Source organism: Bombus vosnesenskii, unplaced genomic scaffold (genome assembly GCF_011952255.1).
Source record: "Bombus vosnesenskii isolate JDL3184/JDL3185 unplaced genomic scaffold, Bvos_JDL3184-5_v1.1 scf7180000013293, whole genome shotgun sequence".
Lineage (NCBI taxonomy): Eukaryota > Metazoa > Arthropoda > Insecta > Hymenoptera > Apidae > Bombus > Bombus vosnesenskii.
The window spans coordinates 3,884,802-3,899,409 of record NW_022882944.1 but is presented as its reverse complement, the minus strand read 5'-3'; the positions used below and the strand labels follow the sequence as shown (position 1 = coordinate 3,899,409).

At 33.8% G+C, this 14,608-nt stretch overlaps 4 protein-coding genes across 6 annotated transcripts in view; 2 read left to right on the top strand and 2 right to left on the bottom strand.

The window, feature by feature from the left end:
- The first annotated feature begins 2,986 nt into the window (after positions 1-2,986).
- Positions 2,987-7,429, top strand: LOC117232902 (transmembrane protein 164). Of its 2 annotated transcripts, none has more exons than XM_033492668.1 (6): positions 2,987-3,411; positions 3,472-3,812; positions 3,897-4,013; positions 4,085-4,163; positions 4,249-4,349; positions 4,423-7,429. In XM_033492668.1, the coding sequence occupies exons 2-6, from the start codon at positions 3,495-3,497 to the stop codon at positions 4,702-4,704; spliced, it is 897 nt and encodes a 298-aa protein (XP_033348559.1). In that variant the 5' UTR covers positions 2,987-3,411; positions 3,472-3,494; the 3' UTR covers positions 4,705-7,429. The 2 variants fall into 2 exon arrangements, with proteins under 2 accessions (XP_033348559.1, XP_033348561.1); XM_033492670.1 differs by having other exon boundaries at positions 2,988-3,170.
- A 2,084-nt stretch (positions 7,430-9,513) lies between these two features.
- Positions 9,514-11,084, bottom strand: LOC117232905 (F-box/SPRY domain-containing protein 1). Of its 2 annotated transcripts, none has more exons than XM_033492673.1 (4): positions 10,693-11,084; positions 10,096-10,375; positions 9,924-10,014; positions 9,514-9,838 (listed from the first exon to the last, which is right to left on the bottom strand). In XM_033492673.1, exons 1-4 carry the CDS (start codon positions 10,995-10,997, stop codon positions 9,744-9,746), a joined length of 771 nt encoding a protein of 256 aa, XP_033348564.1. In that variant the 5' UTR covers positions 10,998-11,084; the 3' UTR covers positions 9,514-9,743. The 2 variants fall into 2 exon arrangements, with proteins under 2 accessions (XP_033348564.1, XP_033348565.1); XM_033492674.1 differs by having other exon boundaries at positions 10,096-10,369; positions 10,693-11,083.
- A 121-nt stretch (positions 11,085-11,205) lies between these two features.
- LOC117232908 (DNA-directed RNA polymerase I subunit RPA12) lies at positions 11,206-12,208 on the top strand. Its single transcript, XM_033492678.1, has 3 exons — positions 11,206-11,411; positions 11,555-11,771; positions 11,855-12,208. The coding sequence occupies exons 1-3, from the start codon at positions 11,282-11,284 to the stop codon at positions 11,877-11,879; spliced, it is 372 nt and encodes a 123-aa protein (XP_033348569.1). The 5' UTR covers positions 11,206-11,281; the 3' UTR covers positions 11,880-12,208.
- LOC117232884 (venom dipeptidyl peptidase 4-like) overlaps positions 11,972-14,608 on the bottom strand; it is a 303,571-nt gene continuing 300,934 nt past the window's right edge. Inside the window, 1 exon segment of the mRNA XM_033492619.1 lies at positions 11,972-13,716. Coding sequence (XP_033348510.1) covers positions 13,621-13,716 — 96 coding nt within the window. The 3' untranslated portion in view covers positions 11,972-13,620.

The following is a 14,608-nucleotide window of genomic DNA, read 5'->3' as shown; positions in this document are numbered from 1 at the left end:
TTGGACACCGTTGGACACCGTTGGACACCGTTGGACACCGTTGGACATCGTGGGACATCGTGGGACATCTTGGGACACCGTGGGACATCGTGGGATGCGTACGTTTTAGGTTAGTCTGAATTAATCGTAAGGTAGATACCTATGTTAAGTGCATTGTGAGCTCATTCTGTACAACGACATTTATCCACCTTAGAACGAAAAAAAGAAAAATCTCGTCTCTCTTCACTCGCTTACGACACAGTACTTATTGTACTCGCGATTTATCGGTTCGCGATCACTCAGTTCTTTCAAACCGTAGCGTGACGTACTCGCTCGCGCGTATTCCGCGTACGTGCGGGTTAACGTGCACTGGACAACTCTTTGGATTCGTAAGTCGCCCTAAGGACACCTCTGTCTTGGTGACTGCTCGACGACTGCTCGACGTTCGCATCGGATCGCGGGAGTTGTCGTCGCGCCGGTGATGCTAGCGAATCTGTTGGGGATTCGGTCGTGGATCTGCAGTCCTGTCCGATTGGTACTTTGGTACTCGGTCAGGGACTTGCAATTTCACGTCCTCCGTAATTCTGTTCGGGCCCGCGGGAGTGGACCCCACTGTTCAGTTGAGGTCAATGCCTTCGTAATCCTGTTCAGCGGTCCCTCCCCGTGAGTGGACCCCACTGTTCAGTTGAGGCCTCTTGCCTTCGTAATCCTGTTCAGCGGTCCATCCCCGGGTTCCACATGTTCAGTTGGAGTGTGTTAAGTTGCTGGCCTATGTGCTGGATCCACGTCTGAATTACCCGTGGATCACTAGCATCATCGGTCGGCGCCATCGACCGCGACTCGTGTAAGTTTCGAACGGCGAAACAGGAATCGAGTTACGGTCAATTCTTGGGCTTTCCGCTGAACCTCGGGGTTATCTCGTGTACGGGGGTACGTCGTGTAGGTTTGTTAGTTCTTTCGAGAGATCGCGATCTCGTTCGTTTCGGGCGCGCCGCGATTTTTTCCTTTATCATCTGATTCATCGAGCATTTTCTTGTTTACCCATTTTTAAGGGATACTTATTGAGATCACGTTAGAGTTTATAACTTTTCAGTATCTTCAATATCTTACAGTGTCGCAAAAATAGAACGATAACTAGTTTAGTACAGCGACTCGTATGTCCCTTCTGCGAGACACGAAATGGTATACACAGTGTCAGTAGCTACATTTTCTTCCTTTCATTCCAAGTTAGATAAATGTGTGTTTGATACCGAATGATGCCAGTAGGGATGCGAATTATTGTATGATATTTGTACTGATCGATGTAATCGTTGTGTGGGAGATGGATGTTGCGTTACGTAGGCTTTGTTCTACGTTTGTAAAGATTCATGTAAGCGCTGCGTTGGAGATATGTGTTTCGCAGTTAGGCTACGAAACAACTATTTCCATACGCAGGCCCATGGTTAAGTAGAGTCAAAACTCGACATTCTGCCAACAGGTTGAATGTCGAGATCGATGTGTAGTGTTATATAACCCATGGGCGGGTCTCGTGCGTAGTCACCTCCTCGTGGTGAGACCTGGTAATTGGCATCCTTTTCCAAAAATTAATCAGTCGATTAATCTTTGGAAAACGATATCAAGCCAAGAACTACGCAACAGTCCAGTTTGGATCACCAAATGCCTCTAAAAGAATTTTGGATAATCTAGACTGGACTGCACCGTTGGACATCGTTGGACACCGTTGGCCGTCATTGGACGTCGTTGGACGTCGTTGGACTCCGTTGGACAACGTTGGACAACGTTGGACACCGTTGGACACCGTTGGACACCGTTGGACACCGTTGGACACAGTGGGACACCGTGGGACACCGTTGGACACAATGGGACACCGTGGGACACATTGGGACACCGTGGGACATATTGGACACCGTGGGACAAGGAAATCCCAGAATCTCCTCGGCGTAACGACCCCTGCAACGCACATCCACTACTACTCTTCGACATGGGACCCTGCAAGCGTGAATGTTCTCTCTCTCTCTCTCTCTCTCTCTTTCTAACCGCTCCTTTGCGAGCATTATCCATATACTTAGGCCAAGCTGCAATTTATCGTATAATCTTTGTAATGATGCGTGTAATAGTTCGGTGGCAGATAAATATCGCGTGGTGTATGCTTACTTTTAAGCTAATAAAGATCTATGTAATTTGTATAATCGTTCTGTGAGAGATGGATGGTGCATGATGTGTACTTATTTTGAAGTTTTAGGTTAAAATAATTAATTTTAATTCGTAGCTCAAATAACCAACGTGGGATGCATACATCTTACAATTTAATTATGGAATAGTGCAAACATATCGTGAGATAGGTGTATTTTAGTTTTAGCTACATTTAAGATAAATATGTCTAGGCTAAATCCGTTTTTATACAACTAAATTAACTAAACTATACAACTAAATACAGGCTAAATGCGTTTTTTTATACAAAGATAGAGGATAGTGGGGTAAAGTGAAACATCAATGTTTCTCTTAGATAGGAGCTGCGAATGAATTGTTATCGTGTGATACGAGACTGAACATGTCTCAGTTACATTTAAGTCTTAATTTTAATTTCTATCGCTAATTTTAAGCCTTATTTTTGGATCTTAATTTTAACGTGCATCGTTGTTTTTAAGCCTTACTTCTAAGTCTTAGTTTTTAAATTTGTAATTATATAAAAGTAATAATTTCATAGATTTCAGTTTTAATTCGAACCAATATTGAATCGATAACGTCGCATGTGACACGAAAAGGAAAAGGAGGTCGATGGCCCACAAAATGTGTGACACAAAAATGCATTTAGTCTTATCACAGACTCATAGAAGTAAAGTTTTTAATTGTTGACGAAGTAACTACATTTAGGCCTGTCTCGAATCTATTTTTGTATGTACTTATTAAAAATAAAATTGATCATTGGTAGAACGTTATAGTGCCATCTATTAAGCACCATATGTACAATTATATAGTAATCTTATTTTCTACTGAGTCGGTAACGTTAAAAATTACTCGAAAATGGTAACAGGGGCTTCAACACTTCCGATAGTGTTCTTTGATAGCAAATACGCGGTGTAAAGTATGATGCTTGTTTATATTTAATGAGTCTTATTACATGTACATATCAGTTCCAAGTCTTTTGCACTATTTCCCAGTTTAGTAAGACATAGGATCAGTGAAGTTACGTACGTTCAGTTCTATGATTTTTCTATTTAAAGACCCTTCTTCGTTTTGATGAATCGATAATTACATTTTCCGATATGACACTCAAACGTGGGATCTTATTACGTGAATGATTCTGCTTGTCTAACAATTCAGTTAGAAACATTAAAATGCAAATCATAGTTCCTAGTGAAGCATTCTGACTGGCAAATTAGACAAATTTTGAGTGTCATAGTCTGAAATTCGTCATTGCGGATAGTGCAGGTATGAAAGTGATCCAATCTGTGCTTGAACTATTAAATTCTATCATGTTTTTCATTTCAGACTTACAAAAAGAATTCATAGCAATGTTCGAATGGGCATACGATGGTGTTAATGCTTCAATACCACGCAATGTGGGACCAGAATGTGCATATTACCTAAGTCCAAAGCGAAGAATCATTGAAACATTGATCATATCGATATTCATAATAACCTTCCTTGTTTGGGGCTATAAACGAATTAAATTGCCAACCAAAGTATCATATGTAAATCATGATTGTGTTGGTAGAAGAGTATTATTAATTATTATGTCATTAGTACTAGGAATGGAAATTGGTTTTAAGTTTACCAGCAGGACAGTTGTATATATATTAAATCCTTGCCATATAACCACAGCTGTACAGGTAAAATTAATAGAACCATTTGAATAAGGAATGTATATATTTTATTTGTACTTGTTTACAATTATTGTCTTTTTTGTAATATAGTTGTATTTACTGGCAGCAGATCCTAGTCCTACAGTCACAGCTATCTTCAGGATACATTTGAACTTTTTGAATGGACCACTTTTAGCATATTTATTCCCAGAGACAGAATCTCGCAGAGTAAATTATCATGTTTCACTAAGAAATGTATAATTTAATGATCCAAATTAACATTGATATAATTCTTTCAGATATTTGCTGATAAAGCAATGTACTATATTCAGCATGGTTTAATGGTAGTGATACCGTATTACTTACTGAGGATCGGAGGTAGTTACAATTAATTTTCTCTTATTAATTTGAAAATCATGTGACAAAATTCGTTATGTAACGCTATCCTAATTTTTATGTTTAGGTGTGTATAATGTGGAACCTCTATCAGACATGAGCTGGTCCGTTTTCAGTTATGGAATAAATTTAGCCTATCATTTCTGGATTATCCAAGCCATTGCTTTGGTTTGTGTTATTTCATATTAACGCATATTCTGTGTTTCAATCCATTCTAATGTTCCAACATTCCATTTTTTAGCCAATACAAGTGAATCTTAGTCATATGTTATGTGCAGCTATTCTTGACCCTTTTGAAGGTCAATATTATCGGGTATGGACGTTTATTCATCAAGGATTACTGTGCCCATTGTTATCCAAGTTATTCAGCTTCGCGTCGAATTTGTTAATAACGAAGTTTCCGCCAACTAGAGTAAAACCAACGCTTGATCGCGTACTTGCAAAAAACAATAAAGTGGATGATAATGAGAAATTATATGAAGATGCAAATACTTCAGGAAATGGACATACTCATGTAAATTAGATCAATATTTCATAATTCATAATTTCTGCTGCAATTCAGTGAGTACTTGATTTAGGAAAATAGATAAGTTTCTATGTCAATAATGAAATGAACACAAGACATTTTGTGTTTGTCATTTGTGAATTCGTAATTGTACAGTCACTACCTGTAAAGATCGATGATCCTTTTCCTAAATAAACAAATTTGTAGTTATTTTTTCGCACTGTATGTGTGATTATGGTGAATAGGAACAGTGCAGGGCAAGTTATGGTAGTAATTAGGAATTTATAAATCTCAAATATGAGTCTGTAACAACCTTTAAATAGGTGCTACCATTGCCGTGTAGTTCATTTTTTCCATTTAGCGGAATGAGAGTCCGCGAATTATCTTACGAGAGATTAGGAGCATCCGATGGTCTTGCATTTTTGATGCATCTGTGATTAGGAATGTTATTTGTAAAACATTTCCTATTTAAAAATGCAGCATTTATGTTTAACAGTGTAGCGATTAATGTTTAACAATGCAGCGATTAATGTTATTTCATACGCTATATTTTTTTATGTGATGATTTTTCACTTTCAGTTTGAAGTAAACCATAATTAAATATTTCTAGATATATTATCTCTATAGATTATTGTTATATAGAGCTTGTCATGCATGCCACTTTTTTTTTTGGAGTAATTAAAGACTCACTTTCTTCTTTATTGAGCTTAAATATAACATTATCTTAATGCTTAAAATAATGTACAGTACCTGTTGTAATTAGAAGAGGAATATACCAATGAATTGTGTGATTTATTTATTTTAAGTTTTAAACATAATCTTAATGTATGTATTTATATATTTCAGTATCTTATTATTTTTATAGAATGATTTTCATTCCTTATTAAATTCATCCCTATTCCAATTACGATAAAGGAGATTTATTGTGATATACATATGTAATGATTAATTACATCATGTGATACAAAATGAAATATGAATATACTAATAATTAATAAAAGCACTGCTTATCCATTTTAAACACATGTGATAAATTGTGTTAATAGAGTGCATGTAATAAAATATTTAGATTAGTTACCCAACTCATTCCATATTATCAATCCATAAAAATAGTGTTGCAATGATTTTATGTATACCAACTGCCAAAAGTTTTATTTATTACAATACATTTTCTCATGCAACAATTCATTCAAAAGTTTTAAAACATATAGCAAATATCTGTATAAAAATTTGTATGGAACAATATAAAATTCAAATAAGCATCAATAAATTGTTGTTTTATAATTCCTATATGTACATATATAAGTAGCAATTTTATTATTATAATATTCGCTATTTAAATAACATTATCATATTTGTGTCGAATTATCAAATCTTCAACTATTAGTTATAAAACAAACATTTGCTCATAATAATGAAATAACGAATTCATAGAATAAATTTTTAGAAAGTATTTATAACTTTTATGGCCTAATAATGAAGAACACTTCTTTCCGGTCCCAAATTTGGTTTGTTAAAATTTTTACATTAAAAAATATATCCATTTCGAATTTTGTGAGTGTGTTGCTATATTACTATTTTAAAATGAAAGAAAATGTTATTGTAAAAATGAGATATTTTGACGTTTTCGATTACAATTTTTAATCGTGCGCATTTTTTATCAACTAATTCTTTTGTGTGGAAAATAAACGTAATCACGGAAAAACATTGTGTATAAGCGAAAAATTGCAAATAAAGATTCCAATCTATTCATAATGTCATTGATAGAGTTCCACACGAAAGGATATACACGAAATCTTAATATTATTTACATTTTATTCAAAACCGAATATTTGTATCTAATTTGCAATTACAAAGGCCTGTGAAAATTTTAATTTTGATTTTCGATAGACTATACAACAACAAAAAAAAAAAGAACTTTTATAACAATGATTGTTTCGTAATATGAATTAAAATTTCGTAATATTAACAGTCATTGGAATGATGCTGTGCAACAAGAAATATTTAACTTGTATTTACTCTACAAGTTATATCAGTTAAGATAAATGCTTTGAGTCACAGTGTTTCCTAATAGGTTTAGTAAAAAGAAAGTATTATATGTAGTATGTACAGAAGGGTTTATGTATGTACAGCTATATCTTTTCAAATTTACACCTCTGTCATTTCTCTTACATTCGAATAAGCACTCGTGATGAGAATCGCATATATGTAAGATTCAATGTCTTAATACACCAAAGAAAGTTGAATTCAACTAAATATTTTCTTTCATGGTAACATTCATGGTAACGTGGTAACATTGAATCTTTAATATATCTATAACTAAGTTAATACTTATTTATAAGTTGCACAGCAGTAGAAATTAAATGTACAACAAATTGGCGTTATATTTTTGTAAGCTATGGAAAGCGTCATTTTCATAACAGTAGTAAACTTGTTGCAAAGGTACTTTGAACCTGAAAGGAACCTGAAGGTTCCCCAGAGAACAAGGGATGAAAGAAACATTACATTTGATTCTGAATTATAATATTAAAATCGTTAAATTGTACGGGATATGAAGTGAAAGAGGTTTGTACGATGTATCTATTGTATAAATGATTCAAATAAAAGAGAAATCATGACATGAAACACCCCTTGTTCTATTTCTCTTTTAGAAGAGAAGCGTTAAGATTTCTTAGCCATTATGATTCATGGTATGCAACAATACAAACATTAAAGCATTAAAATAAAATAATTTATTTACAGAGCGATGTACATTCTTTTTTTTCTTTTTGTTTAAAACTCTCACTCTTCTGATATACGTGCAAGTATACCGGTGTTCCAAGCTTAATCGTATCACGACTAATTCACACTTCTTCTAAACGTTTGTACAGAATGGTTTCGCGAATATGGTTACATGATGCGCGTGTAACACGTGTATTTACAAAACGATGCATTTTGTTCTTTTTTACCGATGATCCGAATTGTTTCAACGGGTTGATGTCGATTAAAATTGAAATACTTAATGCTATCATTGTATTATCGTAGCCACATCGAGATTACATCGAAAGAATTGTAATAAGGCACCACTATACTCCACGTGTAATATTGGTAGTTCGTATTCGAAGTAACTTATATTACTTTTCGCATTTTCTAAACGAGAATATGCTTCTTTCCATGGAGACCTGACTGGATCGATCATCGATCGAGAGAGGTATTAGTTCTAAATCAGTCCGTGACCCGCAATGTCTGTTATTTATGCGAATGAAACCATTGGGCACATACGAAACAAGGTTTATTTTTCCCTCATACATCCATGATCGCTATTATATGTACACAATTCTGTACAAAAGTTTAGAAAAACCTAATTTTACCGAAGCTACACGTAACAAACGCAATGACAATAATAAATATGTACATTAAAAAATCATCCTTACTCGCCATCATACTCATGAAATATTTTTTGAAGTTCTAGCGTCGATCGTAGGCGTCGATGATTAATTACTATTTATAAATATATTTCAAAGAGCACGATGTACAACTTTCATCCATAGTCGATACATGATTTTCTTACACTAAATGCGCAAGCGAATCGAAATGTCGATTACATTAATTTAAGTAAGATCTGTTGTGCATCAATCACAATAGTGATCGTTGAACTTCACACCACGATTATACATACATGATGATTTCGCAACTGAATAACACAAATCTATATTGTACACAGTATACCATAATGCAAGAGCAAAATTTTCGTAAAGAATAAAAAAATCAGTCCGACTATGATATTGCATAGATGAATTCGACAGGTACTAGTTTTGTTTTCTAGCGTTGCCCTACTTAAAAAAGAAAATGATTAATTATCATACAAATCGATCGGAATTTTACTACCGTGATATATTTTACAATTTACGACATTGCTTTATACATTGACAAATAAAGCAGCTATGAACACTTTAACTGGAACACCCTGTATACTGTAATTTCGAAGTTCGATTTGTTTGACAATTTCGCTGCTTGAGTTCTATCGATATTTTAAAAAAGTCGTTTCTTACCATTAGAAAATAAATATTAATTTAAATTACATATAAATATCTACACATATATAGTAAAAAAAGACGAAGCGTAATAAATGTTTCATAAGAAAGGACCTTAATGTTTTGTTTCCTAACATGAAATATTTCAATCATAAATAAATGGAAACAACCATAAATAAATAAATAAAATACTTATGCAAACATTGCTGAAAAAAACGAATACACTAATAAAATGCAGACGAATCACAGTTGTTCCTCTCACAGTCCTCGCAAAATTATACTGTTAGTGGTACACTCGTTAATAGTGATAGAAATAAGCTAATTATCGCAATATGTGACTATTTTATAAACAAGTAAGATTTCGCCATTCCTTTGGCAGATGAGTGAATTTTATAAGGTTCATATAAAGCATATATTTATACAAGGACTTGAATATTAATATTGCATGGAAGAGTAAAGAATAATACTTATTTCTCTGTAGAGAAATATCAACTAAAAAGTTGCAATCTACATGATCTGAAAAGACCTCAAAATAACAAAATAATTCCGATTCATGTCCACTGGAAGAATATTCATATTTTCTTCACGGAGGAACTTCTTTCTCACAAATCGCCTAATTTAAAAATATTTTTACATGATTATTTCGAAATCCGTAATACGTAACAACATTCTCGTATAAAGATACTTTCAATCGTGAGATTTAGACGAGAAATTTCATTATCAAATGCACAGACCGCTAGCTATTAGCGAATGTATGATTTCAAGTGAAACTTATGGATGTTGCTTATTGAGTAACTTATAACTGTTAGCGTTGTATAAAGCACTATCATGAATTTATCGATTGAAATGGAATGCTAATACTATTTACAATGATATTGACTGAATGAACAGGCACACATCTCTCTTAAAAGATATCATACACTTCATTTGTGTGCTTGTTCTACTTCATAGTAGACATTTTGGTATGACGCAAACAATGTTGCATTCAGACTTCATACAGCCTTATTAAGCCTCTGGGGATATGTCTCTACTAGAAGTAAAGTGTTAGCCATCTAAAGGTGGTCCTAAGTACACCATAGATACCTCTGTATTTCCATACACAGCAGATACAGATGGGTATAATCTTTTGTCTGGCAATCCTATGCATTTAATTTGTTATTAATATAAAACAAATTTTTCCTATTAAACATCTATCGTTAGTTGAAAAGCAACAGTATATAGTACCTCTAAATGCCACTCCCAAAAATTCATAATTTCTTTCAAAAGATAATGTGTTATCATCACAATCTAATATTACTCTAATTCTTTCCCCAACCTGTTAATTATAAAGTTTAATACTTTAGACGATGTTCTTTCTTAGCTAAATAAAAGTTATGATAAACAAAATTCTACATACCTGGTATTTTGGAGCATTGTTAAGCAAAGGATAATTTCCTTGCACATTCCCATTATGTAGCAGATGGTTGTCTACTAGATTCCATCCCCATGAGTGCTCGTCGGAGCCAACTAATGCTACGTATCCATGACACAACAAAGGTGCTTCTCTTGTAGCTATACCTATTACTGCTACCGTTCCCAGAGGACCTTCCCAAATAACTTCCCAGGCATGACGTCCATGCTGGAAGCCAATTTTACCTCTACAGGCATCTGTGCTCTGAGCAACTGGATTCCTATAACTCAAGTAGTAAAGATTCAAGCACTCACTTATCGCTTATATATATATATATATATATATATATAAAAACACACTTAACATCAGAAGTTTATATTTTATGACCGCATCTTTAAAAAACTCATTTTTATTAGAAAAACCTGTTGCAGATTTTTATGTGTTTCGTTAATCTTCGGTGTTAAAATATATAAATGCAACTTTAATATGACAATTAACGAAATAACAGGGTTTAACGTTGTGTGTGGAAACTTGAGATCGAGATCGAGATCGGAACATAAATCACGAATTAACACGCGGTGATGACAGAATCCAAGGTTCTACCTGTGCATGGTAAATCCATTCGGTCTAATATAAACATTACGGGAGCAGTCATTGGGGTTCCACGCGTGATAAAATGCACGGAGCTTCGATTTGTACGTAGGTACCGATGACAATAAATCGGAACTGAGCGCCTCTTGGGCCAGTTTTCTGATGCAGTGCATTCTCCACGCATCATTGTTCTCATCGTTTAGGAAACGGTTCCATCGTTTGCACACCAACGAACAGTTTCTCAACGTGTGCAGATCTAAATAGGAAAATATCACTTCTAAAACATGATCAGATACTCGGAGTACTATATCGTCCATTTTGCCGGTTCTGATCGAGTAAACGAACAAAACATACACGCGCAGGAACGCCGCGCGGCGTTTATCTATCAAACGTTGAAGTAATTTCTATGTGTATAACAAGCATAGAAAATTCGTATACTAGAAAGGCATGCGTGATAACTATTTTAATTTAGGTTATGAGTTTCCATTCTTATATCTCGTAGTCCATGGTTGTAGCAGAAATGTTTTTCTCAGCTCACGTGTACGTTAATTTAGTGTTGTGTTGTCTCTTTATTACGATCCCTGTATTAATTTAATTTCAAATGGCGCATAATATTGGTTCTTTCATAAGCACTCCTGGCTTTTGTTCTGATTGTGGATCCATTCTACCGTTGTTAGGTGATAAAGGAAATGTAAAATGTTATGCTTGTAAAAGGGTTTGGGGTCCCGAAGGTACTTATTATTTTTTGTGTATTTTATATTTTCCCACATTTGTCTTATCTCACTGTGTGAGAATTTGAATTATTTGTTGTTTATTTACTTAAAGAGTAATTGTAAAAAATTGTTGTTAAATGATAAATGATCTTCGAGGTTAGCTTTTGGAGATATGGCGATGTCGTACACTATTGAGTTTAATAAAAAGAATGTTTATGGTTCATCAAAAGAAAAGAATGATGTAATGGAAGAAGCAGAAGGCCCAATTGTTGAAAGAAAATGTCCTCAATGTCAGAATGATAAAATGTCATATGCTACATTGCAATTGAGATCAGCGGATGAAGGACAGACAGTATTTTACACATGCACCAAGTGCAAGTATGTCTTTTTAAGTGTTATTAAGAAGCACGCTTTTTTCTTCTATGAAAAAAGGAACTGTTTTAAGAAGACTTTATTTTCAGATTCAAAGAGACAGAGAATTCATAACAGAAAATTTTATTATACATTTCAATTTTTACATTCAACACCATTTAATTAGTTGATTGGTAAATGATTATCAAAACATAAAACACTCTGTGTTAATAAAACATAGAGCTTTATTTATGATGCACTCAACAAATATCAATAAATCGGACTCATAATAATAGTAAGGAGAGAAATTACATAATAATTTTCATAATAACGCTGAATTATCGTTATATTTTTTCCCTAATTACGCATGGTTGGAAATTTCGTAATAATGTATCTTTTAATGGTATATATTCGATTAAATATTTTGTACAATACATTGGAATAAAAGTTAACAATTAGTTTTAGGAAGTTCCTATTAATCCGTCTTTGAAACCATTACAGTGGTCCTTTTCATTATAAAATCCTGGTATTTTTTTTAAAGTCTGTTAGTACGTCGCTTACACTACGGGATAGATTTAAGTATTAACTATTAGTCACAATAATGTTTTATATTTTCTTTAATAGTAAAGAGAAATAGATGCGCGCTATCATATATCGAGGAAATTTTAACAACCAGTCCAGCAACTTAATTATATACACGATTGAAGTCTTACACTATGAATAGTGTCGGAAAGGCTTCTTTATCCTAACATTGATAAAATCAACAGGAAAGAATTTATCTTTACGTTTAAATAATCTTGTTCAATTACGTTTAGTTACGTATTCTTATCGTTATAAAGCTATATGTTAAATATAAAGCAATATAATTATGGTCGAACATAAAACATATATAATATTAGCAACTTGAAATTGTTAATAGAAACGTAAAAAGCAAAATATAGAAAAAAATACGAAACAAATTATGTACCATCACCAAAAGTTTTTAAGCTACAAAAAAGAAAAGGAATAAAAAGGATTAAATATCGTCAAAGGTATATCATGGAATACATATCTTTTTTTTAACATTCTTCCTTTCAGAAAGAAACATATCTAAATCAGATATTCATTCTTCTCTTCCATTAATACCCCTCAGAGAGTACGATTATACTTCTTTTCACATATGACTCTCACTTGCCTCGCATATAATGCTCGAAACGAAACAGGAACATGTTTTAGAAATTCGTAATTAAACGTACGAATTCTCGTCTCGCTATATAATATTTAATAACATCTGTTCGTTAACAATATAATATATCTCACAGAAAAACACTCGTTTTACTCTTGAAATTCCAAAGTGATCGGCGATTATGCGACGCGTTGCATCCGGTTCGTTCCACGAAACTTACTTCCACAAGAATGTTTCACAAGATGCAGCGTTGGTTAGTTCATACGTTAGTTTATTTATCCGTAAGGGGCTATAAATTTATTCTCGAGTCCATTAGGCCTTCGACGATCGAAATAGTCTCTCCAAAAAAATAGATTAAAAAAATTCTTCGGGTCGATTGTAAATTTCTCAACAATCAATGGTCACACTCGATTCAAACAATTTGCAAATATACTAATTAATGTCTATATTGGCGACTATATTTGATTTCGAATACGTGGCAAAATTCCTTCGTTATTAGCCACGAAATGGAAGTTGTATAGAACCGTCCTTCAGCCTGCAATTTCGTTTGAATCGAATGTATTTCATGATTTTTCATTTTCAATTATTTACACTAACGCTTCATATTACATATTGTACATCGAGTATGTACAAGTGGCAAGGTATTTACAAGTGGAATGTGAGGCAGGTGACGTAAAGGATCTAGATTGTCGTTTCTTCTCGACGCTGCAATCATGAGGCTTCGTAACATTCGTCCAAGAAGTTTTCCAATGAATGATAAAGATGAGCTCGTGACTGAGCGATCCCGTGGTCTTCGTCCGTGTAAGTCTGGAAAAAATATAATTTCTTTTATAAATATATCATGTGTGTTTTACGAAATATTTTGTATACCAATTTTTTTTTTAACTAGATATATGTTTGTAATAAATATCTTGCAACTTTTAGACAAATTCCCAGATTGGCTTCAAATTTCACTTATTACAGGGTTTATGACTATTTACAGAACTTACACTCGTTGCAGGGCCAATGAAATCGCAAAATGTTTTATATAACACGCGCAATATGGACATAAAAGTTCTCGATGGTAAATGGTCAAATATTTTCGTGGGTCAGTGTATCTATTTTCACACGATCCTTTTTTTCAAATATTTTGTAAAGCTTATGTGTACGATGAAATAACGTGGCAAGTCTATTTATTTAGAGAGAACAAATAGCGGCGATTGCGCTGGAAACGGCACGAATCCATGCGTTGCGTAATACTCATTTTAACAAAAGTGTATCACACGAAACTTAAACTTTAAACGAAACAGTGGGAATTTATTCAGGCGGAATAAACTGCACTTCGCGCGCGCTTTGTAGATTTTAATCGCGAACGTTAAACACCATGGGTCGGCCACGGAGCACGTAGGCGAATGCCAAGCATAATAATTCTGTAAACTGTTTGAAATAACGCGGTGCGTGCCGAGCGTTTTCGACTCGGCCCCCTTTTTTATATACCTCTTATCCACCGCGTGGATAATATTCTGAAAAAATTGTTAGACAACTATGAGACTACTATTAAACGATAAGTAGAAAACATTTTTATACCGAATTTAACTTGCTTCAGTTTCTAGTTATTTACCAATTTTTACAAATACAATTTTCAAATGCTATATAGAAACAAACCTTCCTATAATGTAATTAGTTGAACTTTTTATTTATTACATATATATATATCTGT